The sequence below is a fragment of the Vicugna pacos genome, chromosome 24, assembly GCF_048564905.1.
Source record: "Vicugna pacos chromosome 24, VicPac4, whole genome shotgun sequence".
In the NCBI taxonomy this organism is placed as follows: Eukaryota; Metazoa; Chordata; class Mammalia; order Artiodactyla; family Camelidae; genus Vicugna; species Vicugna pacos.
This window is the reverse complement of record NC_133010.1, coordinates 277,184-305,133: the sequence shown is the minus strand read 5'-3', so window position 1 is coordinate 305,133 and position 27,950 is coordinate 277,184. Positions and strand designations below refer to the sequence as shown.

The window sequence follows — 27,950 nt, the reverse complement described above, 5'->3', positions numbered from 1 at the left end:
GGGCCTGGACTCCACACTGTGTAGTAAAGCACCCTTTGGTCCATGATGCCATTTCAAGCAAGTTCAATGACCTGGTCCCTTAGAGCACCACACCCTAGTCCCAGGCCTTCTTTCCAGCAGGGTCTTTCTACACGCCCCAGCCTCGCTCCAGCCCAAGGCCAGCTGCTCTGGCCTCTCCAGCACTTCCTCTTGAATCCCACTGTTCCCATCCGCATTCCCCCATCCTCTCTGCCTGTGGAAATCCTCCTTTCTGTCAAGACTTGGACCACTTGAGATGCTTTCCAGATATCTCCCATCCTCTCTCCTAAACAAGTCTTGGCTGAGGCTGTGGCCTTTGCACGTGTATCTTTCCTCCTGTCCCCTTGAATTAGATTGTAAACGCCTTGATCCAGGGACCACAGCCTGCTTCTAAGTGTGTCCGGTAGCACCCAGCATGGTGCTCGGCACCCAGTAAGTGCTCAATAAACATCGCTGATTGACTACAGGCACTGGCAATGACCTTGTTCCCCTGGAAGACAGGCCTGGGAATCAATGCCAAATAAGTAACTAGATGTTTACAGTTCAGACGTGTCTCACCACTAAGAGGCCGTGTGCTTGAGTCTGTGCGGTGAGAGGGCACAGTTTGGTGGGATTTGCAAGTGCTCTTAAAGAAAAGGGGGAGGCAAGAGGCTCCTGGGAAAAGAAGCCAAAACCATGGATGGGCAAGAGAGGGCAGTGCCAAGGGGTCAACAGGGAGGAGATCCAAGCCTGGATCCCCCCAGAGCTAAAGTTACTTTCCCTTCCAGAGGCCCTTCAGGGAAATACCCTCTTCTTCTAGGCTAGTCCTTGGAGCCTGTGCAGCCTCTGATGGGCAATGGGCGGGCAGCTCCAGAACATCCCTAGTGCTGCTGCCTGATGCATATTCATGAATTCTTTAAAAGTGACCCTCCTGGGTCAGCCAGCTGGGGCCTTTGGATCCCCTGACTGGCAGGGCGTGGGTGGGAGGCACTTAGCCCAGGACCCTGAAGACCGGGGCTGCAGCCCTGGCTCTGGCACCTTTTCTTCGAGGCCTCACATGAGTCCCTTAACCTCCCTGAAGGCCCCTGTCACCATCAGTGAACCGGAGATGAGCAGTCTGTGTCCAGCTACATGGTGGGATGCTACTATAACTGCCTGGGGCGCCTCAGGGTACCTGAGCCCCAGCATCCTGCATAGTTTCAGGTGTGGGTGCCCCCCTCAAATGTGGGAAGAAAGGAGGGAATGGGGAGGGGACCCATCGGTCATTTATAGGGATGAAGTTCTAGGCAAGATTAATAGGGACGTATCCTCCCTCCCCTCCATCAGCGCAGCCATGTGCTGCTCCTGTCTGGGAACCTGGCCACGTGAAGGTGGGAGTGAGAAGGAGTCAACTGTCCTGAGGGTCTCTGAATCACTGTGCCAGCTGCAGGGAAGCAGGACCCAGTCATGCCCTGTCATCTGGGGAGGGAACTACCTTCCCATCAACCCCCAGCTCTTTCTCTCTCCCAGGAAAGCTGTGTCTCCTCTATTTCCCAGCACTTGGCACCGGCCTGACATGGAGTGAGTGGTTAGCAAATCTTTCCCAGAGCCATGCATGAACAAAAGGGCTTGGTGACCACAAGTCCTGTCCTCTGGGGTAGTGTGGGTGGAAGGTGACGGAAGAGGGTCTGCTAGGTCTGGCCTGGCACCTAGGCTTCTAAGAACTGACTGCCTTCCATATAGGAATTGGCCAGAAGAGGACTCCTGGATGCCCTGACCTCCAGTTCAGAAAATGAAGGGCCCTGAGGCACAGCCCACCCGTGTTCAAGTTCAGAGCCCAGAGCAAGCTTCACACCGAGGACCCAGCCCCACTGCAGACTCAGACAGAGCGAAGGTCCCTATCAGTGGCGCTTTATTAGAATAATCATCAGGTATAAACAAACGGTACCAAAGGGCCAATGGGCCCTAGTTCCTCTCCAGGCAGGCTCCTGTGAATAAGCAAGAGAACAGGGTAAGGAAGCAAAAGGGGAGCAATGGACTGAGCCTGACTCGCCTGGGCTCATAACTCAACCACCTCGCACTGCTAATGGCCGTTCCTCCGGGGGTCACTGGTTCACCTCTGCTGACCGGGGACACTGTCAAGCTGTAGGGTCCGCGAGGGCCAGACACGGTGTCTGACTTTTCCCAAGCCTAGCACAGTGACTGGCAGGGGGTAGGTGCTCAACAAAGTACTAGAGGATGCAAATGGACCCGCTAAGGAGCCACAACAGCTGTCATTTACAAAGAAGAAAATTCAGGCTTAGCGAGGTGGAGGAACTTGATCAAAGTCACGCAGCTGGTAAGCTGCAGAGGCAGGATCTGAACCCAAGCAGTGTGGCTCCAGAGCATGTGCTCCTCACCAATCTGCTCGGCTGCCTTCCATACACTTAACATAGACACAGCAAGCACACACTCCCGTAAATGACACGTATACACAGCACACAAAACACTACCTGTGTTCATAGGCAACACACACATGAAATGCACGCGCGTACCCATGCGCGTGCACGCGCGTGCACACACACACACAAGTGAATGTCTAGTCATTCGCTTCCTCTGTCGGCTGGCACCAAGAACAGGGATGGGTTCACCCAGGGAAGGGAGATCTCTGTGTTTCCGACTGGCCAGCCCAGGTATGCCCGGCCTTCACCTCACACTGCACCCCCTTACCCAGCCTCTAGTCCCTGTTCCTCCAGGGAGCCAGGTCCAAGGCAGGGAGTGTACTGCAGTTGACAAAGTCCCGAGGGAATGTGTTGGACATGAAGATGTTGTTCTTGGACACGACAGTGATGCCTGTGTTGTCGCAGATGATGCGGGGCAAGGAGATCTTGGCCAGGGCCCGCTGCTGCTGCATGCTGAACACATCCTTGTTCTCCCACCAAAACCTGCACGGGAACACCCACGGTCACTGTGACCGAGGCTCTCCTGGGCTGGGAGGGCATCAACTGGCCAGAGCTGATCCTGGACGCAAGAGGACCATGCAGACAGCAGCCCTGCAGCACAGGAGAGCTCCGGGCTCTCAGAAAGCCCGGGGGCTTTCAAACAAGTAGAGCCCCACTCATGGCTGCCCAGTTGCCTACCTCCTGCCTCCAGAGCACCACTAATGATAGGCAGGGAGCCAGGCCCACACACGCTCACCAAGCCCTGTGCCCTGGCCCTGGGCTATATCCACAGGGTAGAAAGAAACTTGGGAGTGCTTAATAATTGTCCACCTTTTTCCCGATTTTCCTAAAAGCACAATATAGGTGAGGTGAGAAGTGGCTATGAGAGATATATGACAGTGGAACGACAGTGGGAGAGGCGGTGGGGAAGCAACGACGGGACTGTTCAACAGGGACAGGCAGCACCATGGCTGCGCCCTGAGACCCGGAGCAGTGACTGGCGTGGCAGCGAGGTCTCGCTTCCCTCCTTCACAGCCAGGCCCAAGTCCCTCCTTGCTACACCATCAACAGATTCAGAGCACATTAGGGGTGACCTGGAGGCTCCCCGGAACACAGTGGGAAATCACGGACTCCTCCTAGCCCTTCCTTTCTCAGGAGGAAGAGGGGCCCCCAGGGGGTCAGGGACAGGCCCGGAGCCGCACAGCCAGCCTGAGCCGCTCGGCTGCCTCCTCACCGATCGCCATCCCGCAGCTTCCTGAACTGGGTCCCGACGAGGCAGGCGAGGAGCGGGCCCACACGGCCTTTGCTCTTCAAGGGCTCAGCCACGCCGCCCATCCAGATGTCGATGTTGTCAGGTGTGCCATACTGGGCCATCAGCTTCCTCGCCAGGTTCAGGTTCTTCAGCACCGTGCCCAGCTCGCCCACTGTGCTGGGCTGCGGGAGCCCGCAGAAGTGCCTCCAGGCATTGTATCCTGTATGCGGGGAGGGGAGAGGTGGCTGTGGGTGGGTCCCAGTTAGCCCACCTTCCCAACACACCGAGGCCACATACAGAGGTACACGTGAGAGAGGAGGATATGGAGGGGCTGCCACCCCACTGTAAACCCCCAGGGAACCCCCGGCCTCTCTGGGAGCCTGAGGACAGCTGGGTCTCTCCAGGAGCCTCTCTGTCTTCCCTGTGCCCTCCTACCCTGAGGTAAATCCTTAACTGCATAACTCCTGCTAGATCCAAGAATAGGAGCATCTCCTTGCCCCTCTGGAAATCTCAGACTGCTAGGGGCACAGTTTGCCTCAAAGGATCAACCACACCAGCTCTCCTGTATCATTGGGGTTAGGCTGATCTGGGTTCAAATTCCAGCTCTGTCACTGATGAGGCTGGAGACCCTGGGCAGGTTCTGAATCTCTCCAAGCCTCTTTCCTCACGGGTAGACTTGAAGTGACAATAATCTCTTCCTCTCAGAGTTCATGTAAGATGAAACAAAATGAAATGTAGTAGAAACAGGTTTTCAGACTGGGGGTGGGAGGGCTTGTTGTTGTTGCTATGGTGATGCTCCAATTTGGAGGGTTACAGCAACACAAAAGGGGTGAGAGGAGCTGGAAATGGACCAGGGAGAGGTAAGGGCCTGAGCTGGGATGGCTTCCTAAGAGCAAGGCTGGTGGGCGCAGGGCTGGGCAGCTGGGGACACTGGAGACAGCAGGGCCCTGGGTGGGAAGCGGGGGAGGGTCAGGGGGACTCCTGCAGCCTCTCACCTGGGAGGCCATGGTCCCGGCTGCGCTGCATATTCAGAGCGGGCAGGTCCAGCCCGATCCTCATGACCTGCTCGAACAGCCGCTCCCGGATCTCATCCACCACGATTTGGTTCTGGCGGTTCAGCTTGGCAGGGGTGGCCATGAGGCCCCGGAAGATGGGGTTGATGCCACCTGGGGCAAGAGGAGCCAGGGTGGGGGAAGGATTTGGCTCAGTTTCAGAGCTGAAATGGAGTAAGGTAGAACCAGGGGGATTGCAGAAGAGGGCTGGGCACTTGTGGCTCCTGGCACCACGGTGTCCCCAGGGGGCAGGTCCTCGCTGGGGCACTGAGGTCTTAGGGAATCATGCCATTCAGACTGGCAAGGTTGCCATGCTCCCAGACGCTGGCTTCCTGCGTCACTGAGAGTCACAACCCACAGGAAGGAGCCAGCTCCCTAAAAGCCATCTCCACCCCACCCTTTATTATTAGATGGGCAAGCGGAATCAGGTGAACTGAGGCTGGAAAGTCAGATCAGGTCCCTAAAATAAGAGGGAAAGAGGGTTTATTCCGCCCGAGCTCACTGTGACCAAGCCTGCCCCCACCCCAACCTCGGCTGCCGGCCCACTCCCTCCTGGCCTAGGCCCTGCTCACCTTCCAGCACTACCCTCCAGCTGGCAAAAAAGACCCTGCTGAGCGGAACATGGGGGTTGGGCTGCATAGGCCGGTACCGATGGTCCAGGCGGAACATGAAGGGTTGGATGAGGGTGTGGCCATAGCGGAAGGCGTTGGTGAAGACATTGGAGATGCGAGGGTCCACCGAGTCATTGTAGGATCTGTACTTGGGCAGGTACTTCCTCATGGCCTCTGGCCCCAGCACCAGGGGCAGGTAGTCCTGGTAAGTGATGATCTAAACAAAAATCACCCCTCCCTGCAGATTCTCCGCCTGCTCCTGGCTCAGGGATCCCTTCCTCCCCTGTAGCCAGGGATTTGCCTCCCACAGCACTGGATCTGGGTCTCACAGAGTGGCACCAAGAGGCAAAGACAGGGCTCTACTGCCTGCCTGCTGTGTGACTCTGGGCCAATTATTAACCACTCTGAGCCCCAGTTCCTCAAATGTAAATTAAGGGTAATTAAGCTGCCCTCTGCCTTAGAGGATTAAATGACAAAAGGCTTCGTTAGTCCCTGCAATAGCTCCCTTGCCCTGGAGTTACTAATGTCTCATTTCTCCTACTAACTTATAGCTCATTGAGGACAAGGGTTGTCTCTCATTTCTCTTGAAATTACTCAGTGCCCAGCAAGTGCCTGGCTCACAGTGGGGTTCAATAAATTGTCTGTAGAAGGAGGAAAGGCAAGAAGGAAGAGTCTCCCTAGGTGACTTCTCCCAGTGAAAAGGGCCATGTCCTGGATGACTTCTCCCAGAAGAGATGAAATAGTCTCACTCTAGATTCTAGACTCTGGAATCTCCTCTGAGGCTTAAACAAATCTCACTCAAGTTCTTAATGCAAATCAAAAATGCACCAACGGCCCTTGCAACTCTCTCCCCCACAGAATCTAGGAATAGTAACAAGGTGGGGGCCGGGGCGGTGTGTGTGTGTTTGTGTTTATGGCTTCAGGAGAGGATGGGCGTGCTGAAGCAGCACAAATTGGAGGAGGGACCCAGGAACACTGCCCAGGGACAAGCAAGGATAAGCGTCGTGGTCCACAGTGGGACAGTCCGTGATGGGCCGGTGACACGGGTTGGTAAAAGAATTTACCAGAGATGAGGGAGGAAATGGTAAAGGAGTTTATTAGGGGTACACTGCCATAGACAACAGCAGGCCACAGAGATGAGAGGTGCCAATGTGAGCGCCGAGGGCCAATTGTTGGAGTCTTTTATAAGGTCAGGTCACAAGGTGACTGATCGGCTTGTGCACAAGTCTCTGATTGGCTGTAGGTGAAGTAAGAAGTTTAGGGTCCGTGAAGGGACACCGGGGATTTATGAGTCTAAGGTGGGCTGAAACAAGCCAGCCTGAGCTGTTGTGAGATTAGGCACTACCCAGGGCTATTAGTTTGTTAGGGGAAACATGCCCAGTGAAGAATGTGCTTTATCTGTTAAGGGATCACAGGCAGACATCTGAGAGCCCAGGAATGGGGGTCATTGGGCTTTGAAGGATGTCAGTTGGCCCCAAAAGAAGGAGAGTGGGGAGCTGTGATAGAGCCGTAAAGAAGGGGGGTGTGTGTGCGTAAAGAAGCCAAGAGCAACAATGAAACAAAGGAAAGGAGAAGCATTTACTGAACAGCTACTGTGCCAGGCACTTTAGTCCCACCTGTTTAAACGTCCCAGTACCATTCCTGGCGGACAGGAAAGAAGAAGGGAGAGAAAGCAAGTGACACTTGTCAGGCACTTAGGATCTGCCAGGTATTTAATCCTCACAGTATCATAGGTGAAGAAACTGAGGCTCATGAAAGTTAATTTGCACAGCTAGGATGTGGCAGAGGAGCATTTGGATCCCAAGTCTGCCGAGCCCCAGCATCACCGATGCGCAGGACTGCCTACATGGACCATGGCTCCCACGATCTTCCGGGCTTCCTGGTAGAGCCTCTCTCCATCCCAGCGGGGGTTCAGGCGCTTGAGCTTTGTGGCCAGCCGGTTGTGCTCCCGCAGTAATAGTGTGTGCATGGAGGTGAGCTCAGGCATCTCACTCGAGCGGGAGTCCCCTTGGGGATGCAAAAGCTACTGTCAAGCTTAAGACCTCCCTCCCAGAAAGTACTTGCTCCACTGAAGCTCCCTCCCAAGCCAAGGCTTGAAATGCCCCCTACCCAGCCCTCCTCTCCACCCATCTTTCCACGCCATGCTCAGTTTTCATCTCCTCTAGAAGGTATCCCCTGATGCCCTGGTCCACCACAAGAGCTTTGCCCCTCTTTAGTGGCACTGCTGGTTGGAAATGTTCATTCAGTAGGCATCAGATCTAACATATGATTTGCCACTTTCCCATATGTGAGACTGGGAGAGCCTTGAGGACAAGGACCATGGCTTGTGCCATTTTGTGTCTGACCCTCCTATCCAGCATACACCTAATGCCTGGTACAAAGTAGGAGATCCATGAACACTGTCTGGCTGACTTATTCTCTTGACTCAGGAAAGTCCACAAAGTAGCATGCATGTTGGCTCCCCCTATTTTTCTGCCCATGCCAGATGCAGCATATGATCACATCCCTCTCTCCTGCTAAAATTGAATGCAGCCTCAAAATCCTTCTCAACATAGGACTCTGGAAAGCCGTTACCCATTCTATGTACTGATGTGTAGCTTGATCGGGGGAGGGGGCCAAGGCTAAGGATGTTTGAAGTCCACACCTGAGACTGTCCAAAAGCATCAAGTCAGACCCTCTGATCCCTCCAGTCCTCCACTAAACCTCCTCTGGAAGGACCAGAGGGTTAGGGCCAGGCCCATTCCTGCAGGACACTGGGTTCAGTCCTCCCCAGGTTCTAAAGGTTGGTGGAAGGAGATTCTCTGAGAGCAGATTTTCCATCCCACAACCTGCCAACATGACAATCCAGGCTGAGGACATGTGGCTCAACACCACATGGAGGCTGAGGAGAGCTTCTCTTCCACCACTCACCCCAGAAAGTCCACCCTGGTGTGACTTTGGGGGGGGGGATGTGGGGAGGTAATTAGGTTTATTTATTTATTTACTTTTTTTTTTTAGAGGAAGTACTGGGGAATTGAACCCAGGACCTCATACATGCAAAGCACATGCTCTACCATGTTGAGCTATACCTTCCCCCCTCATCCTGGTGTGACCTTGATCTCCTCTCTACAGTCACTGACTTTGATCCTCTTCCCTAAGGCCCAGCCACTGGAAGCCACCAAGAGGAGAAATTGGGAGGCCAGAGAGAAGGGCCTCAGACCCACTACTGGTCTACATTAAAAATCATTAGAAAATTTCTGGGCATGGCCACCATCACTGCCCCAGCCATATCCCTAGGACTGCCAGTTTTTCACATCGAAAATCCCACCCTCTCTTATTATAGGGAATCAAGGTGGTTAGGAGGTGATATTCTGGAGCAGCTCTGTCCAATATAGCTTTTTGCATTGATGAAAATGTTCTGCATGTGAGCAGTCCTACATGGAAGCCACTAGCTATAAGGCTATTGAGCACTTGAAACGTGACTAGTGCAGTGCAGGAACTAAGTTTTTAATTTAGGTTGATTTAAATTAACTTAAATGTAAATGAAAATGGCCCTGTGTGGCTAGTGGCTACCATACTGGATACTGTGGTCCCTTTAGTTCCCTGTCCCTGGAGGACTCAACTCTCCTCGCTCCCAGAGCCCAAAGGGAAAGAGAGGGACAGATGGACAGAAGATCCTTAGCCATCGCTGAGTCTCCTTCTTAGGTCTGGGTTTTTGTTTTTTGTTGGTTTTGGTTTTGCCTTTCTGGCTCATCCACCTTGTTACCAAGGCAACTGGATTAATCTGAAATTGGTGAGGAGAGTCTCTCTAAATTCAAATCTACAAGCGGCTTGCAAACAGGCCCGCTGTGGCTCCAGCAGGGGGCACCCCTGTATCAGCCCAGGTCCCCGCCCAGGACTGACCTGCCAGGAAGCAAGGGATTTGTGCAGAGCGGTTGGTGAGGAGGCAGGGGTCATCGTGCAGGTTGTCGAAGGGGAGCAGGGCCCGCCTGTTGTCTTGGAAGCGGGTGTTGACAGCCAGCAGCCCCAGCTGGTTGGTCAGGTTGCGCAGCCTCATGGCCAAGGGGTCCTCGCTGCCGTACACCATGCTGGCGTCCACGAAGGAGGTGAGCGCGTTGATCTGGTTGCGAATGGTGATGTTGCTCCCCGTGCAGGCCGGGCAGGAGCGGAAGAAGGGGATGCAGTCACGTTGGTTCTTGATGCGGGGGTCATTGGGGGGGATCTGCAGCATGGAGAGAGGCCCAGCGGGCTCACCGAGGGCAGGGACAGAGGTCAGGAGTGGCTCTCCCCCGTCCACCCTCCTGAAGGCCTTGATCTCATCTTGGGGAGGGGGTATGGCCTGGAGCCCAGGACCAGAAGGGGAGACCCAGATATCAAAAAGGAGTTCTTCGGAACTTCTGGCCCCCTCAGCCTGCAAGGAGACCCCTCAAGGCCCACAAAGATTGGTGGGCCTGCGGTTCCACCAGCAGAACTCCTCTGACCTGGGGGGTGATGACTAGGACGTTGACCTGGGGGATGTGGTGCCCCCTGGAGGTGGGCGGGCCAGTCCTCTGACCCCTTCTCCCCAAACCTCCTTTCTCTCCTCTTTTCTGTGTCTGCTCCTCCCTACTCCGTCTTCTGAATCTGGTCTTCACCCTGCCGGCCTCCTCTTCCTTTTCCGTTCCTCTCGTAACTGTCTCTCTACCCTGTCCCTTTCCTGTCTTGCATTCTGGCCCTGTCTTTCTCTACCTCTCTCTCAGATTCTACTTCCTTTCTCTCCTCCACTCTACTCTGCATGTGCCTCAGCACACCAGTCCGCTCTCGGCCGGCTCTAAGACCACAACCCAGGATCTGTGTGCTGTGGACTGTGGGGAGGGAGCCCTGTGTGGGGAAGAAAGAGGACTGAGCCTGGGGAACCTGCAAACAGAGGTTGGAGGGACAGTGGGAAGTGGGCAGGGCCAGCCCTACTGGGGAGCTGGGGAAGGAAAGCTGGGCATCGAGGGAGGTGGCCCCTTCCAGACTGATGCCCCCTCATCCACCCCGACCCCTGACCCAGCAGGCTGGGGGTGGGGCAAGGAGGGAGCACCTTGAGTGGGAAGCAGGGCGGCTGCTGCAGGCAGCTGGTCTCGCAGTTGAGGCCAGTGAGGAAGGAGACGCAGGCGGCCGGCTCCGGGGTGAAGTCGAGGTCATGGTCCAGCAGCTGGCCCCACTGCATGAACATGAGCGAGCGCTCCTGGTCCGGGGTCAGCTGATCCGTGGGGAAGCGCACGATGTCGTTGGAGACAGTGCGAGTCTGCGGGACACGGGGAGTCAGGGGGCTTGGACTCCACGAGGTCTCGGCCTCAGTGGGGTCTCGCCCCCTCCACGGGCCAGCACTCACCAGGGGCACCTGGAAGCCATTGCGCTTGACCCCTGGCATCCAGCCAAAAGGCAGGGAGAAGCCATCCTCGTACTCCGCTGGCAGCCAGCGCACAAAGGCCCGGTTGGAGGCCCCCAGTGTGGGGCTGCGCCTGCAGGGAGGTGGTGAGAGAGGACAGGGCGCTGGGACCAGGTGGCCCCGGGCTGCTGGGACCCCACCCTGAGTCATTGCGCAGAGGCTGCACCTGTTGTTGCACTGGCCGGTGATGGTTCGGTACTTGTCCTTCTCGGGGCACCTCACCGCCAGGTCCTGGTAGGCGCAGCCACTAGTCTTGGACAGCAGATTAAGCTGGACAGGCGTCAGCACATCTGTGGGCCAGGAAAGTAGGGCGTGGGTGGTTGCCGAGCCCCACCATTTTCTATCCTAGGCTGAAAAGCCTTGGTTGAGGGTGTAGTCTGAGGACATGGAGGAGATGCCAGGAGGCCCCTGAGACTCCCTGGAACGGGGTGTTGGGGGAACTGCTGGGAGATGGCTGGAGGCACCAGGCAGGGTCACGAATGGAGTGAGGGGCTGGGTTGTCGGGGGGTGGTACCTGTGACGTTGAAGGGGCCTGGCCACAGGGACCGCAGCTTCCTCTCCAGCAGGCCTAGGGCCACGTGCAGGTAGTCAGCAGCCCTCACCGCTGTCCTGGTGCCTGCCACTGGCTGCTTGAAGTAGGACAGCAGTTCCATGGGGCTGGCTGAGCCACTGCGAAGGCGCTGCTTGATGCTGCTTGGAGGAGGGAGGAGTGAGAGCCAGAGAAACCAGGCAGAGACACGCAACAGAGCCCTAGCCCAGGCGAGGGACACGAAGGACAGTGTAGGCAGACCCACAGTCAGGAAGCAGGTTTCTCATAATAAACAGGGTATGGACCTGGGTATCCAGAGACTAGGCCACGGAAGGCGTGGTTTTAAAGATATTCTCACACCCAGAGACATAAAGACTGGCAGACAGACAGAGGGACCCATCCCCACCCACAAATTCCCCGCTGCCTGTTTCTTCCCTGAGAGGTCCGGGGTAGCCTTGTCCAGAGCCCAGCAGTGCCCGGCACCCCACCTTTCCCGCCGCTCCTTGTAGGCCTTGTCCACTAGCCACTTGGCCTCCTCCATGCAGGTCAGCACCACCGAGGTCTCCACTTCCCTCGGGACCGCTGCTCAGAACAGGGATCCCGAGGTCAGGAATGGGCCCAAAGTCCCCATCAGGTCCCGGAGCCCATGTGGAATCCCTGAAACTCAGAACCTCCCCCAACCCACCACGTTTTCCCTTCTTTCTGAGCTGTTACCTGGAGTGGCACCCCCAGAGGGCTGGAGCATGGCCAGACTGGCCAGGAGCCCTGCTAGGGCCAGGGGCAGCTTCATCTCTGCAACAAGACCCCAAGCCCAGTAAGTGTCCAAAGGCCACAGTGCATTTGGGAGAAGAGAGCCCCACATCTCTCCCTTCCCAGGCCCCTCACTCCCACCTTCATACCCCAGCAACCCCTCGGCAGGTTCTGCCTACAGACAGAGTCCAGGACCCCACCTCCAAAGTCCCAGTGCTCCCCCTGGCATTGGCATCCCCTCTTAGCTGAATCTGGGCTTTTATGTCCTCCACGCTGGGGGAGGGGCAGGGCAGAGGAGGCCCGTCCCTGGAGACTGAACTCTCCTCCCCCACCAGAGCTGGGGTGCACAAAAGAGCTCCCTGAGATCAGAGAGATGGGCAGGAGAAGAGGGACCAGAACTGTCTCCAGTCTTTGAACTTAGCATCACCACCCCAGAGTTTCTCAGCTCCCCATTGTGTGCCTAGACTGGTGCTGTCCCCAGGGAGTACAGACAGTGAAGCCTCCTTCAAAATTCTGATAAAACTGAGTATCCAGGTTTCCTTTGAAAGGGACGAAAGTTAGGAACCAACAACCTAGGGAATTATGGGAAGCAGAAGATGAAGGGGCGACCTGGAGTGATGATGGCCAGATCAGCCTCTGGGCACCATCCCCGACCCCCAAGTGTAACCTGGCCCCTGGGGCCGACCCTGGTGGGCAGCCCCCTATCCTTGGCGAGGGCTATAGCGACAGGAAATCTGGCTGGGGACCGTTGGGCTTCACAGGAAAAAGACTCTGGGGTCTATGGGCTGAGGACCAAAGTAACTTCCTCTCTACGACTGCTCACCCCCTTTCTTCTTGGCTTTTGGTAGGGGGCTGTCTCCAACACCTCCACCATCTGCTCCCAGATTTCAGGAACCAGGAGAGGGCAGGGCTGGTTGTGGTTAGTGGTCAGTTAGGTGACAGCCCAGGGCCTCTCAAGGACGAGAACAGTATAATTAGAAGGATTTTCATTAAACTTTTGAAATAGAAGAGGGAGACGCCTTGAGGACAACTGGCAAAGGGCCTGCCATTCTCAGGCAGCAGGAGTGCCCTATCACTAATGACTGTGTTTGTCCACCTCCCTGGGCCCTCATCAGGCTGGGCACGTGTCAACTGTGTCTCCCATGTCCTGTTTGGTCTAACCACACCTCCTACCTCTAGCCACCTTCTGGCCACTCACTCCTGCCTTCTATGCCCAGACCACATCTTGGCCAAGGAACAAGGGGCAGTGACATCTTCCCAGCGTGCCCAGGGATCCTGGCACCTGCCAGGAAACAGAGCCTAGGGGCCCACGAGAGAGGAGGCCTTTCTTCCAGCCTTGCTCTGCCAGTGACTTGCTCTGTGTGAACTTGGACAAGTGGCTTTTTGTGAATCAGGTTCTAGAATTTTATAAGATTTTGAAGATACTTCTTTTTTAGTCCTGTAAGGAGTATATTTCCACTCATGAAATGTTAGAGAATAAGTAAATAAAATATTTACAATCAAGTGACCTTATGGGTAATTTTTTTCTTTCCAGGTTTGTCGTTGTCTTTCACGTAAATAAGAAGCAAGAAGGAAGATAATTTCCCATATTCCCACCACTCACCAATAATCTCATTTCATAATTTGATATTCTGTATGTAGATATAATATGTATTTTAATCAGTGATAAGAACATACTTTAAATATTGTTTTACAATCCACTTTTAACACTTAATTTAGCCTGGACATCTACGTCAATAAATATAGATTTATTTCATTTTTATGTCTACATAATATTTTGTATGAAGTACTATGATTTAATCACTAATCCTCCCTTGTTCAATCCTGGGGTCATTTCCTATTTTCACTATTATAAGCAATACTAGGATCGTTATCCATGCAGTTAAATCTCTAGTTGCATCTTCAATTATTTCCTTAGGCAAAAAGTCCTAGAAGTAAAATTGCCACATGTTTGGGCATCCAAATTTTTAGGGCTTTTTTAAAGAAATTGTCAAATGGCCTCATGAAGATTTCACCTCATCCTCCCATCAATCATGCGTGGGAGCACCTGTTCCCCATCACCCTCATCGACGCTGACAATTAGGGTCCTTTTACTCTATTAAAGGAATTGTCAGAGCTCAAGATGAAAGAGACATTTAATACAAGCCCCTCATAGCACAGATGAGAAAGATGGAGGCCAGGGAAGGAAGTGGCTTTGCCTAGGGCAGCAGTGTGGCGCAGTTCAGAATAATATAGCCATCAGGTCTTGACTTAAAAACCAGTGCTTTTTACCCAGTGGCCTGTATGCACTGATTCCTGACCTTTAGCTTGGGTTTTTATTCAACTAGTGTGTACTCACCTCTTGCACATGTGCTGGCCCTTGGGTGCACTTCACTGAGCAAAGGTCTTGTCTTCAGTGAGCACAGGATCACGCAGACCAATGGCACCCCCAAGGACCTAGTGCAGGATTCCTTGTGAGCATTAGAGAAGGCTTTTTTGAGGAATCAGTGCTCGAGACTGTCTTGAAAAATGTTTAGAAGTTGACCAAGTAGACATACAGAGGAAGAGCATTCTGGGCCCAGAGAATGACACAGCAAAAGCCTTGACACAGGTGGGCTTCATGCAGATGCTTCCAACATGGGGGAGAGGGTAGGGCAGGATGAGGCTGAGAAGACAGGCAGAGGCCCAGGATGTAACACTCTTGCTGACCCACTGAGAAATTCTTGTCCTGAAGGCTCTGGGGAGCCATGAAGTCTTTGAAGCCCATGATCAGGGTTCCATTTTAGAATGCTCACTTTAGGGGAAAGTATAGCTCAGTGGTAGAGCACATGCTTAGCATGCAGGAGGTCCTGAGTTCAATTCCCAGTACCTCCACTAATAATAATAATAATAATAATAATAATAATAATAATAATAATAATAATAATAATAATAAAGAAAATAGTAGGAAAGCTAACTTGGGCAGCCGAATGGAAGGTGCACCGAGGGGACAGGCCCCAGAGGCCAAGTGCCAGGCAGGAAGCATTGCAGGGATTCATGAACGTCAGGAGACATGCCCTGATTTTTCATGGGCGGTGATGAGGCAGTTTGAAAAAGCTTTTTCAAAGAATGATGTTAAAACGCCTTTCACTATCCATGTGGAGCAGAGAGAATTCTCTCTTTGTGTAATCCCCAAACCACCTGCCTTTTGCTGGGCTGTGGGCCCGCATTTGTGTGCAAAGGTTTCAGATGCTCCGTGATTTTACCCTGTTTCCGACCAACTAAGAATGGCCCAAATGAGGTCACTCCAAGGCCGTCTGTACCTCTGCTGATTTCTCATCTAAGCCTTATTGGTCTGGCACAGGTGTATTTGAGGCTCAAAGGGCTTCTCAGCATGCAGAGTAACCAGAAGGAGACTATGTCTCCCTGAGGAGGTAATTCAGACAAGCCTTGTCCCGCAGATAACCTGCTAGCTCCCCATCCTGGGGGTGGCCTCTGGAAGGCACTGCTGGAACTGCCACATCTAAGACTACAGTCCTTTGAGGGAGTCTCCCCACCCACACCCCTACCTTCCTTTCCCCCACTGACCTTCCCAAACATCCCCACCCCCAGGGTGAAGTCCAACTGTCTGTGGGATAACGGGCTCTCTCTGCTACTGCTTGAAAACAGTTCATTCTTTCTTAACACTGTTTCAGTTGGAATTGCAGCCAGACTTCCTGTGTGTGTGTGGTTGGAGTGAAGGAGGCTTTGGAAGCTGGGGAGGGGACAGAGGCAATGACACCTCTGACACACCAATTGCACCCAGCCCAAAGACCTTGTTTTCTCTCTCTTTAAAATTTTAAAAATTAATTTTGAATTATGCAGGTAACTAACATCTGGATATGTTTCAAATAAAATTAAAATAGCACAGATCACTTTGTTTGTCCGTTTATTTATTTTTATTAAAGTATAGTCAGTTACAATGTGAAATATCACAGATCACTTTAAAGATCCCTCTAGATCAGGTTATTACACCATTTCCAATTACTACATTCCCGTCCCCCAACTGCTGAGCCATAAACGCTGTTGCCATTTCCGTGTTTGTCCTTCCAAATCTTTTCACTTTACATTCATTCATAGATATAGATCTGTGGGAAATATCCTTCCCCCTTTACTTTTCCCATAAATGATGTCACAGTATACATACCGTTGACAGGCATACCTCTCTCACGCAAACATACCTCTTGCAGATCTATCATGTACTACTTAGAGAACTATCTCACTTTTTTAACTGTTACCTAGTATTCTTTAGTTGAGTAATCTACACCTCCCATTATGCGACCATTCTTCTATTGATGGAAGTTGACTTTTCCCATTTTTCACTATTAAAAATGTTGTAGCAAGAGCCTCTTTGTGCACACACACAAGTGTTCTCCAGGGTAAAGATTGAGAGGTGGGCCACAGGTTTTGTGCATTTAAAATTTTTAATAGTGGGAAGGGTACAGCACAAGTGGTAGAGTACATGCTTAGCATGCACAGGGTCCTGGGTTCAATCCCCAGTACCTCCTCCAAAAAATAAATACATAAGTAGAACTAATTACCTCTGCCACAAAAAATTAATTAAATAAATAAAAATTTAAAAAAAATTAATAGATATTACCAAACTGTCCTCCAAACTAAAATTCTCATAGGCAAAGATTGGAATCACATTATTGTGATTCTTTTTTTTTATTTCCTCAATTAATAGTGAGATTAAGCATCTTTGTATTTGTATTACCTTTTCTGTAAATTTCCTGTGTTTAGTTTCGTCTATTTTCCTATTGATAATCACTCTTTTTATTGATGTGCAAAATTATTATGTATTCTGGATAAACAGTAATCTGTCAGCTGTCATGTATGTTGCTAATATTTTTTCCAGTTTGTCATTTTTCACTTATGTTTTTCATAGGGTCCTAATTTTGAGGTGGTTAAATTTATCAATCTTTTCCTCTGTAGATTTTCCTTTTCAGACTTGTTTAAGAGGATTTCTTCCTTTTTCAAAATCATAAACATATTCTCCTGTATATTCTTCTAATACCTTATTACTTTGATTTTTCACATTCAGATTGCTAAAATGTCTGAATTTTATGTGTGTGAATAGTGTAAGGTAGAGGACTACTTTCATTTTTTTCCAAATGGATAACCAGTTGTCCTAATGTCTTTAATTGAATAATCTGTCATGTCTCCACTGAATTGAGACACTACTTTTATCACTGACCATAAATGTGTATCTATTTCTAAACTATCCTATTCTACTGACCTACTGTTTATCGAGTCCTATGTCAATATCTCATCATTACAATTACCATGACTTTCTAATCTTTTGATTTCTTACAAGATAAATTCTCCTTCCTATTCTTCTTTTCCAAAAAGAATCTTCAACATTCTAACATATTTGCTTTCTCTTGTGAATTTTTTAATGTCTAGTTCCATCAGAAATCCAAATGAGATTTTTATTGAAATTGTATTCATTGTATACATAAATTTGGTGACAATTGGCATCTTTATGACATGAAATCTTCTCATCCATGTGCATTCATTCATTTAATATGTATTTACTGAGCAGCTCTGTTCCAGCACTGTTCTGGGCACTGGGAATAAAGCAATTAACAAATTACTCGCTCTCATGGAGTTTACATTCTTGAATAATAAAGTACATCATTTTATTTTTCTATCTTTATATTCTTCATTGAAATGTTACTGTTTTACCTTCCTGTTAGGTTTGTTCCTAAATACTTTCTTTTTGAAGAATGTATCCAGATTTGGTCTTTAAGTTTCTCTGCAGAACTTATAAACATTCTCTTTCCCTTAAAAGCTTTCAAGGTAAGTATTTTTAAAGAAAAAAAATTTTAGTACGCTTCTTTTTATTCTTTTTAGAAGGTAGATTCATAGATCTGAAAAGCATTGGACATTTTTAACCTTCTGAAAGGTCGCACTCTTTATTTAATGAATAAGATTTTTAAAAATTTAAGTGAATATTCAAACTTATGTTAGTTTCAAAGCATGGTTCCCAAATTTGTTTAGGGTGTATGGTAAAGTTAAATACAAGTTAAATTACATGATCATGCAAATGTCTAATGGTTATTCAGTAAACTCCATTTATACTTGTGGTTATTGGGGGTGGGGGTGGGGGATGGGTGGTAAGCTTCCATGAGACAAAGTTCTACAAAGTAGCACTAAAAATGAGAAGCACTAAACTCAAAAGTAAAAGAATTCAACAGCATCTTTACCAATCAGACTGGTTAAAATTTAAAAGGACTAATAATGCCGATGTAAGTAACCATGTGAAAAAATAAGTGTAGATTGGTTCCATGCCATGGGACAGCAATTTGGCAATGGCAGTCAAAATCCAAAATGTAGACTTGTTCTGACTCAGCAATTCTACTTCTAGGAAGGAATTTTTCCTTCAGATGCATTCTTAGGAAAACAGAAAGATATCTGCACAAGGGTGTTCACTTCAGTCTCATTTGCAACAACCAAAAGACTAGAAACAAGTCAAAGAGCCATCAAAAAATGTTGCCATATTGTGGTACATCCACCTAATGGTAATGTTTTATGCATCTTTTAAAACAAATGAGGGAGGTCTATATGTAGCAATACAGAAAGATGTATTACTGAAGGAACAGAGCTAGTTAGAAAAGACTGTATGCAGCATGATGAAATTCATACAAAACACACAGACACACATACACACCACTCACACACACGCCCACACCCATATCTTAAAATGCACAGATGGTTTGATCCCAGGATCAGCATCCCCCAAAATAAATAAATAAATATAAAAATACATAGGAAATTCTAGAAGCAGGCACAGAAGCCTATTACCAGTGAGGAATGGAACTGAAAGGGCTGAGGAGGAGGAGGCTTTTACTTAAAATCAATGCCCCTCTGTTTGATAGTTTTACCAGGAAAATATAACAATTTTATCTGAGAAGAACTAATAGTCTCTCCCTCCACCTTAACCAAAAGTAGCAAACTTTGATTTGTTTTACATAATCTGCAGTTTTAGATTATGTTTGCCTTGGTTTCTTAATATGAGACCAAACATTACCAAAGATCAAAATGGTAACCTTGGCAAACGTGGCACTGGGGATTAAGTGCTTCTTCTGTGGGAGGCTTTGGTTATGTGGCTGATAATTTGACTAAGTATAGACTTCAAGTTCAAATTTCTTGCTCTTTGGCACTTGGAAAATACTGCTCCATTATCTGTATGCATCTAGTATTGCAGTTAAGTTCTCCATTACCAGAAGACTTCTTGTTCCTGAAATACAGATGTTAGCCCTGATTTCAGGCAAAGCAGAATGAACATGGGCTGCAGGATCCATCAGCCAAACTTGACCATGGAGATATCACAGAAGTGAGACATAGAAGTGAAATTGTTGGACAGCAGAAAATAACAAGAGCTGTGGGAAATCCCCAGGGAGACAGAAAGAGCCTGGGACATGGTGAGGGGAAGACAGACTGAGAAGGGAGGAGGGAAGGGCAGAGGGTGGGGCTAAGGAGAGCTTCCCAGTTGTGCCCTCCTCTCTGCAGGGTGTTGCCCTCAACAGATCAGTGTCTGTCCTGCAGGGATTGCAAGGCAGGGAAACAGCTCTTCGAGGCCAGAAGAAGTTTGCATGGGGGGATGTTACCTTGGAGGTTTGGGAGTAGAAATAACAGGTCCTTTCCTCTGCCCTGAGAACTAGAGTATCATGACCCAAGGGGAAGTTCTTGTCTTGACAGAGATACATGGAGATTTCCCAATGGATGAGGACCCACTGTTGGGAACAGGTGGGAAACAAAGAATGGATGAGCCCAGATTGTAACCGCAGAGTCTCTCTACTCCAGCGTATGAGTCTCCCACCATCCTCACCATGACCCCCTTACCTTTGCCCTGTACACACGTCTCCACTCAATAAAAGGGGCACATCCTGGGGAATAGGCGTTCATCCTCCTCCCAAGTCATGACCAAATGGAATTTATCCCAGAAAAGTAAGGGTTGGCTGAACACTTGAAAATCAATCAATGAAATTTGCCATAACTAGGAAAGAAAAACAGAAAAAACAGTATGATTTCTCATTAGATGCAGAAAGGTCATTTGAAAAAAATCAAAATCTGTTACTGATTTTTTTTTTTTTAGAACCTCTCTGCAAACCAGGAATAGAACTTCCTCAAACCTGACGAAGGGCATCTACAAAAAAAAAAAAAAAACCCAAAAACCTATCACTGATATCATACTGGTGAAAGACTGAGTACTTTTTCCCTAAGGCCAGGAACAAAGCAAGTGAGTCTACTCCTGTGATTTCTATTAAACATTGTACCAAAGTTCTATCAGTGCAATGAGTCAAGAATAAGAAATTAAAATATCAAAATTTGAAAGGAAGAAGTAAAGCTACTTTTTTATATACAACCTGATCACATAAGTAGACACTCAAAGAATCTACAAAAAAGCTATGAGAATAAGTGAGTTTAGTAAGGTTGCAATACACAAAGCCAAAATACAAAGAATCAGAAATTGAAATTTAAGGTAACAATACTATGTATAATGTAATATAAATTTATATTTATGATAGTATCAAAAATACTAAATAATTAGGAGTAAATCTGACAAAAGATGTGCAAGATCTGTATTGAAAACTACAAAACATGGCTAAGAGAAATTAAAGACATAAATAAATGGAGAGATGTATTTGTTCGTGGATCAACATTTGTTCAAATGTCAATTCTTCCCAAATTGACCTGTTTGTTTCATCTTGTCTCTTTGCCTTAGTAGTTGAGAATCTTTGCAGAACAGTTGGGTGGGTACTGCTGCTGGCTTGGAGGGTTTCAGTGAGAGAGGGAAGAGGGGACCACGTGCGGCATTTTGATAGCTCCTCACCTGAGCAGTGTTTTTTTGTTTCTGCCCAGTGTTGCCAGCCACCTAAAGTGCTGTCTGGTCTCTGATCCACGCTGCCATTCCCACTGTTCTCATCTAAAGGCAGTCATCCTCACCTTTGCCCCTTGGCCCATGGAGAGAAGGAGGATGTGCGCCATCCACCTGGGGCTCCTCATGTAGAACCTCAACTAATCACGCTGTCAGCAGCCCCTGTGGTCCTTCTGCTGTTTGTGCCACCTCTCAGCGTGGAGCTCCACGCAGAACTCTCCCTCATGCGCCCTGTTTCGAGGTTTCTAAGTGCGATCTCCCATCTGCTCTGTCTGCTGGAATCCTGTCATTTCTAGTCTTCCTCGAATGGAACTATGCGTGGTGTTTGTGTGTTTGGTTGGTTTTTATTACATCTACTAGAATTTGGTTCAGGAGACTCAAGATTGCAGTATGTGTTCAGTCCCCTACCTTGAAACTGGTGCCTGCTCTCTTCCTGCTTCCCCGCCCCCTTCCCAGGCCTCTTTTGCCCCAGGACCCTGACCTGGCTCTGCGACCAGGAGCCCAGGAAGCTGCCAGACCTTCTTTGAGGAAAAGAATTCCAGAGCTGCTTGGTCTTCTTGGTGTTCATTAGTTTTGCCCCAGTCACACTCAGCTGTTAACTTCTGGGTTCTAAAGTCAAGGTCAAAGCCCACCATGACCCAGCCCCTCCAGGAGTCCCTCATCCCAGGTAGAGTCCAGCATGGGTGTTGTGAAAATAGACTTTATTATAATAAAATGTCTGTTTAAACAAATGCCCTCACCACTCCACACCCCTGGAGACCAAGGTGGGGGTGGGGGTTCAGTCAAACAATCTCCCACCACAGCGAAGGAAACATGCAGAGAGACACTCACCCAGCCAGAGGGTGGGGTGGGGTGGCTAGGGTGAGGGGCGAGAGCCCCCTGCCCCGTTCTGAACAGGGAATGTATGAAAATAGCTGCATAAATCTGTCCCTTTCCCCAGCCCTCGGACTCCGACAGGCGCCAGAGGAAAATGATGCAAAAGAGAAGTTGAATCCAATGAGCAAAATAAGGCAAACCCAATTCCTGCTTTCAGCCTGCTGGCCCCGGGTCTTGGGTCTCGGGCCAGGAGGGTGGCTGGCAGAGGGGGAGTGAAACGGGGCGGGTTCAGGCCTCTTGGGCAAGGGCCTTCCCCTCTCCTGGCGCCGTGCAGTGGAGGAGAGATGGAGGGAGCTGGACTGAGGCACTGAGTATGTACATATATACACACGGCCCGCCCGCCTGCCGGAGAATCCAGTGCAAACTTTCCTTCAGGGGAGGAAGACATGATGAGGGTGGCCAGCGCCACCAGAGGAACAGGCCCCTCTCGCACAGGGTCCCCATCCCAGGCATGTGGAGGCCAAGGCAGGTCTAGCACAGCATGGTGGACACTAGGCGGAGGTGGGCGAACCAGGAGTCCCAAGTCCACGGCCAGGCCCTGACTGAGGCGCTCAGGCTCAGCCACCGTGGCCGATTGGCTTCCCCACGCTGGGGCTCAGGTCCCCCTCCTGGAGGAGGAAGACACCCAGCCAGAAGACTTGTCGAGCTCTGACCTTCAACGAGTCTGCCTCCCACCCAAGTGCCACAAGGGGAACTCGGGAGGAAGAGGGCCCCCCTGCAGCCAGGAGAGTGCACTGGGGCCTGAGCCACTCCTGCTGCCGGGATGGCCACGGCGTCCTCACTCCTTCTTCCCAGAGCCCAGTTTCCTGAGGAGCTGCTTCCCTTTGGAGAGGAGATCCCACACCTTCTTGCTTGGGCCCAGTGGCACCCCCAGCTCAATCCTGGGGAAGCGGTCAGGGCCAGGAGCACAGGGCCAGCCTGGAGGCACTGAGGGCCCTTGTGTTGAGTCCGCGCAGTCCTGGAATGTGAGAGACAGGGGGCAAGGTCAGGGCCCGACTCCCCACCCCAATTTTCCTCCTTTACCCCACAACTTCAGGAGCTGCAGCACCCCCAAGTCACAGACTCGTGGGAGAACCAGGGTCCCCAACCCTGCCACTGCCCCACACAGAGCACAGAGAGGTGAATGGGTGCAATGATGCTGAGGGAGCACTGAGGTGAGAGTCCAAAAGGACAGGAGAGGAGTCTCAGTTCTGCTTCTGCTCACTTGGGCCTGGGCAAGCACCCACCCACACCAGCATCATTACATACTTCTGAGTATCTCTAACGCCAGATACATTTTCCAAACTAAAAACTATGATCATTATTTTTTTCATCAGAGTCCATTAAATCATTTCTTTCCGTTACTGCCCCGACCCCCTGCTGTAACATTTAGAAATTGGTTTTGGGAACCAGATTTTGGAAAACCAAATTCATAGTTGTGAAAATGAAAACTTCCATATTCTGTTTTTGAAAAGATGCGGCCATTATTACATTCATCTTATTATAGTGCATTGCCTCATCCAATCATAGTGATATTTTGGTCAAGGAATTTTAGTGACCAGTTATACTTGATTATAAACTATAAAGCAAGTGATACATGTCTTTGTATGATGTAATTCAGTGGAGATCAGAATAGTCTAACATACTGAAAACATTTCTAACATTAATTTGTAAATCTTGAATTTTTAAGAGGCTTATTTTGTTCTCTTGGCTGAATGAATACTTGAATTGGTTGAATTGAAATTGATAATTCTCATTTAAAAATAATTACATTCCAGAAATATACTTTATATTAAATGGAATTGATGATTTTTACTTACTTACATTGTTTATATAAATAAATATTAATTTAATTCTGATGATTGGCTTTAAATATTTGTATTACTAATTTTATTTTCTATTATTGTAAAATAATAGATATAATGTACAATAATCTTTCTGAGAAGGATTCTATACTATTATTTAAATTAAAAGATTTAGTGTATATTGCCTGAAGTATTTTTATTTGGGCCTTGAAATGTTCTTGTAAAGAAATACTCCACAATTCTTGGTGGTAAACATGTCTTTTCTTTAATGTGTGCCTCATATTTATATAGCTTTTATTCATTCATCTTATTATAGTGCATTGCCTCATCCAATCACAGTGGGGCTGCGTTTCTTCAGGCGGCGCAGAGGGCAGCCTGACCCGGGGTCCTTGGAGCGGGCGCCGTGGCCACGCCCCCTTCCTGGGGGCGGGCCCTGCCTTGTTCCAGTGGCTTCCAGAGAGGACCTACGCCGATGAGGAGCGGAGCGGTGAGCGCTGTGTGTTCTCCAGGCCTCTCCAGGAACGTGGAGTGGCTCCTGGGGCCCCATGGACGCGGAGTCAGAAGAAAAGGGGTGTTGGAGCCATCGAAGGCATGGGTACTCTTCGCAAAGGTAGGCCCCGCGAACGGCTCCACGAAGCGGCGGCGGCGGCGGCGGCGGGCGGGAGGCGGCGGGCGGCGGGAGGCGGCGGGCGGCGGCGGCGGCGGCGGCAGGAGGCGGCGGCGGCGGGAGGCGGGAGACGGCGGCGGGAGGCGGCGGCGGTGGCGGCGGCACCCAGCGCGGTGCTGGCATCGCTGTGTACGAACAAGGGCCCGGTTCCCGCCGCGCGGAGCGGGAGCGCGGCGGGCTGCGGGCGGCGGCAGGCGGCGGCGGGAGGCGGGAGACGGCGGCGGGAGGCAGGCGGTGGCGGGAGGCGGGCGGTGGCGGGAGGCAGCGGCGGCGGGCGGCGGCGGCGGCACCCAGCACGCTGCTGGCATCGCTGTGTACGAACAAGGGCCTGGTTCCCGCCGCGCGGAGCGGGAGCGCGGCGGGCTGCGGGCGGCGGCAGGCGGCGGCGGGAGGCGGGAGACGGCGGCGGGAGGCGGGCGGTGGCGGGAGGCAGCGGCGGCGGGCGGCGGCGGCGGCACCCAGCACGCTGCTGGCATCGCTGTGTACGATCAAGGGCCCGGTTCCCGCCGCCGGAGCGGGAGCGCGGCGGGCTGCGGGCGGCGGCAGGCGGTGGCGGGAGGCGGGCGGTGGCGGGAGGCAGCGGCGGCGGGCGGCGGCGGCACCCAGCGCGCTGCTGGCATCGCTGTGTACGAACAAGGGCCCGGTTCCCGCCGCGCGGAGCGGGAGCGCGGCGGGCGGCGGCAGGCGGCGGTGGGAGGCGGGAGACGACGGCAGGAGGTGGCGGCGGCGGCACCCAGCACGCTGCTGGCATCGCTGTGTTCGAACAAGGGCCCGGTTCCCGCCGCGCGGAGCGGGAGCGCGGCGGGCTGCGGGCGGCGGCAGGCGGCGGCGGGAGGCGGGAGACGGCGGCGGGAGGCGGGGGCTGGCGGGAGGCAGCGGCGGCGGGCGGCGGCGGCGGGCGGCGGCGGCAGGAGGCCGGCGGTGGCGGGAGGCAGCGTTGGCGGCACTCAGCGCGCTGCTGGCATCGCTGTGAACGAACAAGGGCCCGGTTCCCGCCGCCGGAGCGGGAGCGCGGCGGGCTGCGGGCGGCGGCAGGCGGTGGCGGGAGGCGGGCGGTGGCGGGAGGCGGCGGCGGGCGGCGGCGACACCCAGCACGCTGCTGGCATCGCTGTGAACGAACAAGGGCCCGGTTCCCGCCGCGTGGAGCGGGAGCGCGGCGGGCTGCGGGCGGCGGCAGGCGGCGGCGGGAGGCGGGAGACGGCGGCAGGAGGTGGGCGGTGGCGGGAGGCAGCGGCGGCGGGCGGCGGCGGCGGCCGCGGCACCCAGCACGCTGCCGGCATCGCTGTGTATGAACAAGGGCCTGGTTCCCGCCGCGCGGAGCGGGAGCGCGGCGGGCGGCGGCAGGCGGCGGCGGGAGGCGGGAGACGGCGGCGGGCGGCGGGCGGTGGCTGCGGCACCCAGCACGCTGCTGGCATCGCTGTGTACGAACAAGGGCCTGGTTCCCGCCGCCGGAGCGGGAGCGCGGCGGGCTGCGGGCGGCGGCAGGCGGTGGCGGGAGGCAGCGGCGGCGGGCGGCGGCGGCACCCAGCGCTCTCCTGGCATCGCTGTGAACGAACAAGGGCCCGGTTCCCGCCGCGCGGAGCGGGAGCGCGGCGGGCGGCGGCAGGTGGCGGCGGGCGGCGGGAGACGGCGGCGGGAGGCGGGGGTTGGCGGGAGGCAGCGGCGGCGGCGGCGGGCGGCGGCGGTAGGAGGCGGGCGGTGGCGAGAGGCAGCGTTGGCGGCACTCAGCGCGCTGCTGGCATCGCTGTGAACGAACAAGGGCCCGGTTCCCGCCGCCGGAGCGGGAGCGCTTCCTGACACGTGTCGGGGAAGCGGTCTGAGAAAGGGAAGGCATAGACGGCTCCGGTGAGGCGCCAGCCTGCTGCGGCCAGAGGCGGGCGGCGTGAGAGCCGAGGGGAAGGAGCCAGCCCCGTGGAAACCCACTCCTGTGAATTCATGGCCCGATAGGTGTAAAGAAAGAAAAGACTTGCGAGGGGCGGCCGAAGTGCCCTGTTTCCGGAGGTGCCGTTCCCGAGGAAGCCTGAGTCAGCGGTCGTCGCCAGGAGCTGGCCTTCCCGGACGGACGAGGGGACAGATCACCGTGAGAACCAGGGCCCGGTAAGGTTCCGTCCCCGGGGGGCTCAGAGCCGGGAGAGCGGGGCGGAGGGTGCTGAGGAGCAGGCGGGGCAGGATCATGAAAGATCTGCTGTATACTTGGCTGCTTTGCTCTTTGCCAAAGTTATAAGGGGTGACAAACTTTTTGAAAAGGGCCAGATAGTAAATATTTCAGACCTGGCAGGGAACATAACATCTCTGTCAAATATTCCTTTTTTATTTTTATTTTTTTACGGTTCTTTCTTTAATTGAAGTAGAGTTGATTTACAGTGTTTGGTTAATTTCTAGTGTACAGCATAGTGATTCGGATATATGTATTCTTTTTTGTATTCTTTTCCCTTATGGTTTACTACAAGATTTTGAATATAGTACTCTTGCTCTGCAGTGGACCTTGTTGCTTATCTATTTTGTATATAGTAGTTTGTATCTGCAAATCCCGAACTCCTAATTTATTTCTCCCTTCCCCCTTTCCCCTTTGGTAACCATGTTTGTTTTCTATGTCTGTGAGCCTGTTTCTGTTTTATAAATAAGTTCACTTGTCATATTTTAGATTCCACGTATAAGTGATAGCATATATTTTTCTTTGACTTCACTTAGTATAGATAATCTCTGGGCCCATCTATGTTGCTGCAGATGGCATTATTTCCTTCTTTTTTATGACTGAGTAGTATTCCAGTATTATTAATTTTTATTATCGTTATTATTATTATTATTATTATTACAGATCTTCAAACACATTAAATCCGTTTGTCACTTGCAGGCTGGATTTGGTCCACAGGTCAGCTTCAGCTTGCTGACCGCTGAAGAGAGTGGGAGGCATTGTAGACATTTAAGCAGGAAAGGACGTTATCAGATTTGTGCATTGGAAAGCGTACTCTGGTGGCAAGCAGTGTGGCAGAGATTTGGTGGGGCTGAGGTGTAGGGAGAGTTAGGTCAGAAGGGATGTGTAGAAGAAGACTCTAATCATGATGGTCCAGGGAGAAATAATGAGGGCCAGGACCAGGGTGGTGGCAGTGATGCCAGTGACTTCTTCATAGCTGGGCTGGATCACACATGCAGGAGTGAATGGGCATGTCGTAGAGCTACCTTTCTCTCTTCCTCCTTCCCAACTCCAGGAGACATCTTCTTGTCCACCTAGGGTGTGAGTGACTAGCAGAAAAAGGATACCTTAGCTTAAGTCCTGCTGTGTCCAGGCATAGCTTCACCCTGGGGCACAGCTTCACTCTGGGGGACATGCCCATCCCTTTCCTGTGGACCCCACATGCCAGGTTCTCCCTCCAGCTGGTGGCAGCCATAGGAGGGCAGCTCCCATCCCTCCTGCCCCCTCCTCAGGCTTCACACTGGGCTATGCCTAGTCTCCTCTTCTTTGAGACCAAAGTCTCATTTTTCTCTTGAAAATAAGCATTTCCCCAGAATATCTCACTGTGTGTGCCGCCTCCACTTTAGTCTAATTGCCCTCAGTGCCAGGCAGCTCAAGCCTGACACTTCTCACCCCGCTTCTTCTGTTTACTTCCAAGAAGAGTTTCCTGTTTCAGGTGTAAAAGATAGGACTAGGGCAGAGGGACCCCGGGCAGGGTGGAATCACATCTTATCCTTTTGCTCGGTGCCAATGACAATGGCCCTCCTTGTGGGAACCGGGCTGTCTCCCCGCAGACAATTTGTG

The 27,950-nt window shown here is 51.7% G+C and overlaps 1 protein-coding gene across 1 annotated transcript; it reads right to left on the bottom strand.

Moving 5' to 3' along the window:
* Nucleotides 1-2,530: 2,530 nt before the first annotated feature.
* LOC102544839 (myeloperoxidase) lies at nucleotides 2,531-12,043 on the bottom strand. The gene is made up of 12 exons (XM_072948877.1): nucleotides 11,950-12,043; nucleotides 11,724-11,817; nucleotides 11,221-11,396; nucleotides 10,873-10,996; nucleotides 10,650-10,779; nucleotides 10,356-10,562; nucleotides 9,194-9,512; nucleotides 7,158-7,318; nucleotides 5,273-5,528; nucleotides 4,644-4,814; nucleotides 3,631-3,868; nucleotides 2,531-2,900 (listed from the first exon to the last, which is right to left on the bottom strand). Exons 1-12 carry the CDS (start codon nucleotides 12,023-12,025, stop codon nucleotides 2,693-2,695), a joined length of 2,160 nt encoding a protein of 719 aa, XP_072804978.1. The 5' UTR covers nucleotides 12,026-12,043; the 3' UTR covers nucleotides 2,531-2,692.
* Between the last annotated feature and the right edge of the window lie 15,907 nt (nucleotides 12,044-27,950).

Excerpts from the sequence above, each read along its gene's own strand:
- LOC102544839 (XM_072948877.1), bottom strand. The coding sequence starts at position 12,025 with ATGAAGCTGCCCCTGGCCCTAGCAGGGCTCCTGGCCAGTCTGGCCATG. Across the intron at positions 10,563-10,649 it reads ATGGCTTCCAGGTGCCCCTG|ACTCGCACTGTCTCCAACGA; the intron begins GTGAGTGCTGGC and ends CGTGTCCCGCAG. Across the intron at positions 9,513-10,355 it reads CGCCCTGCTTCCCACTCAAG|ATCCCCCCCAATGACCCCCG; the intron begins GTGCTCCCTCCT and ends TCCATGCTGCAG.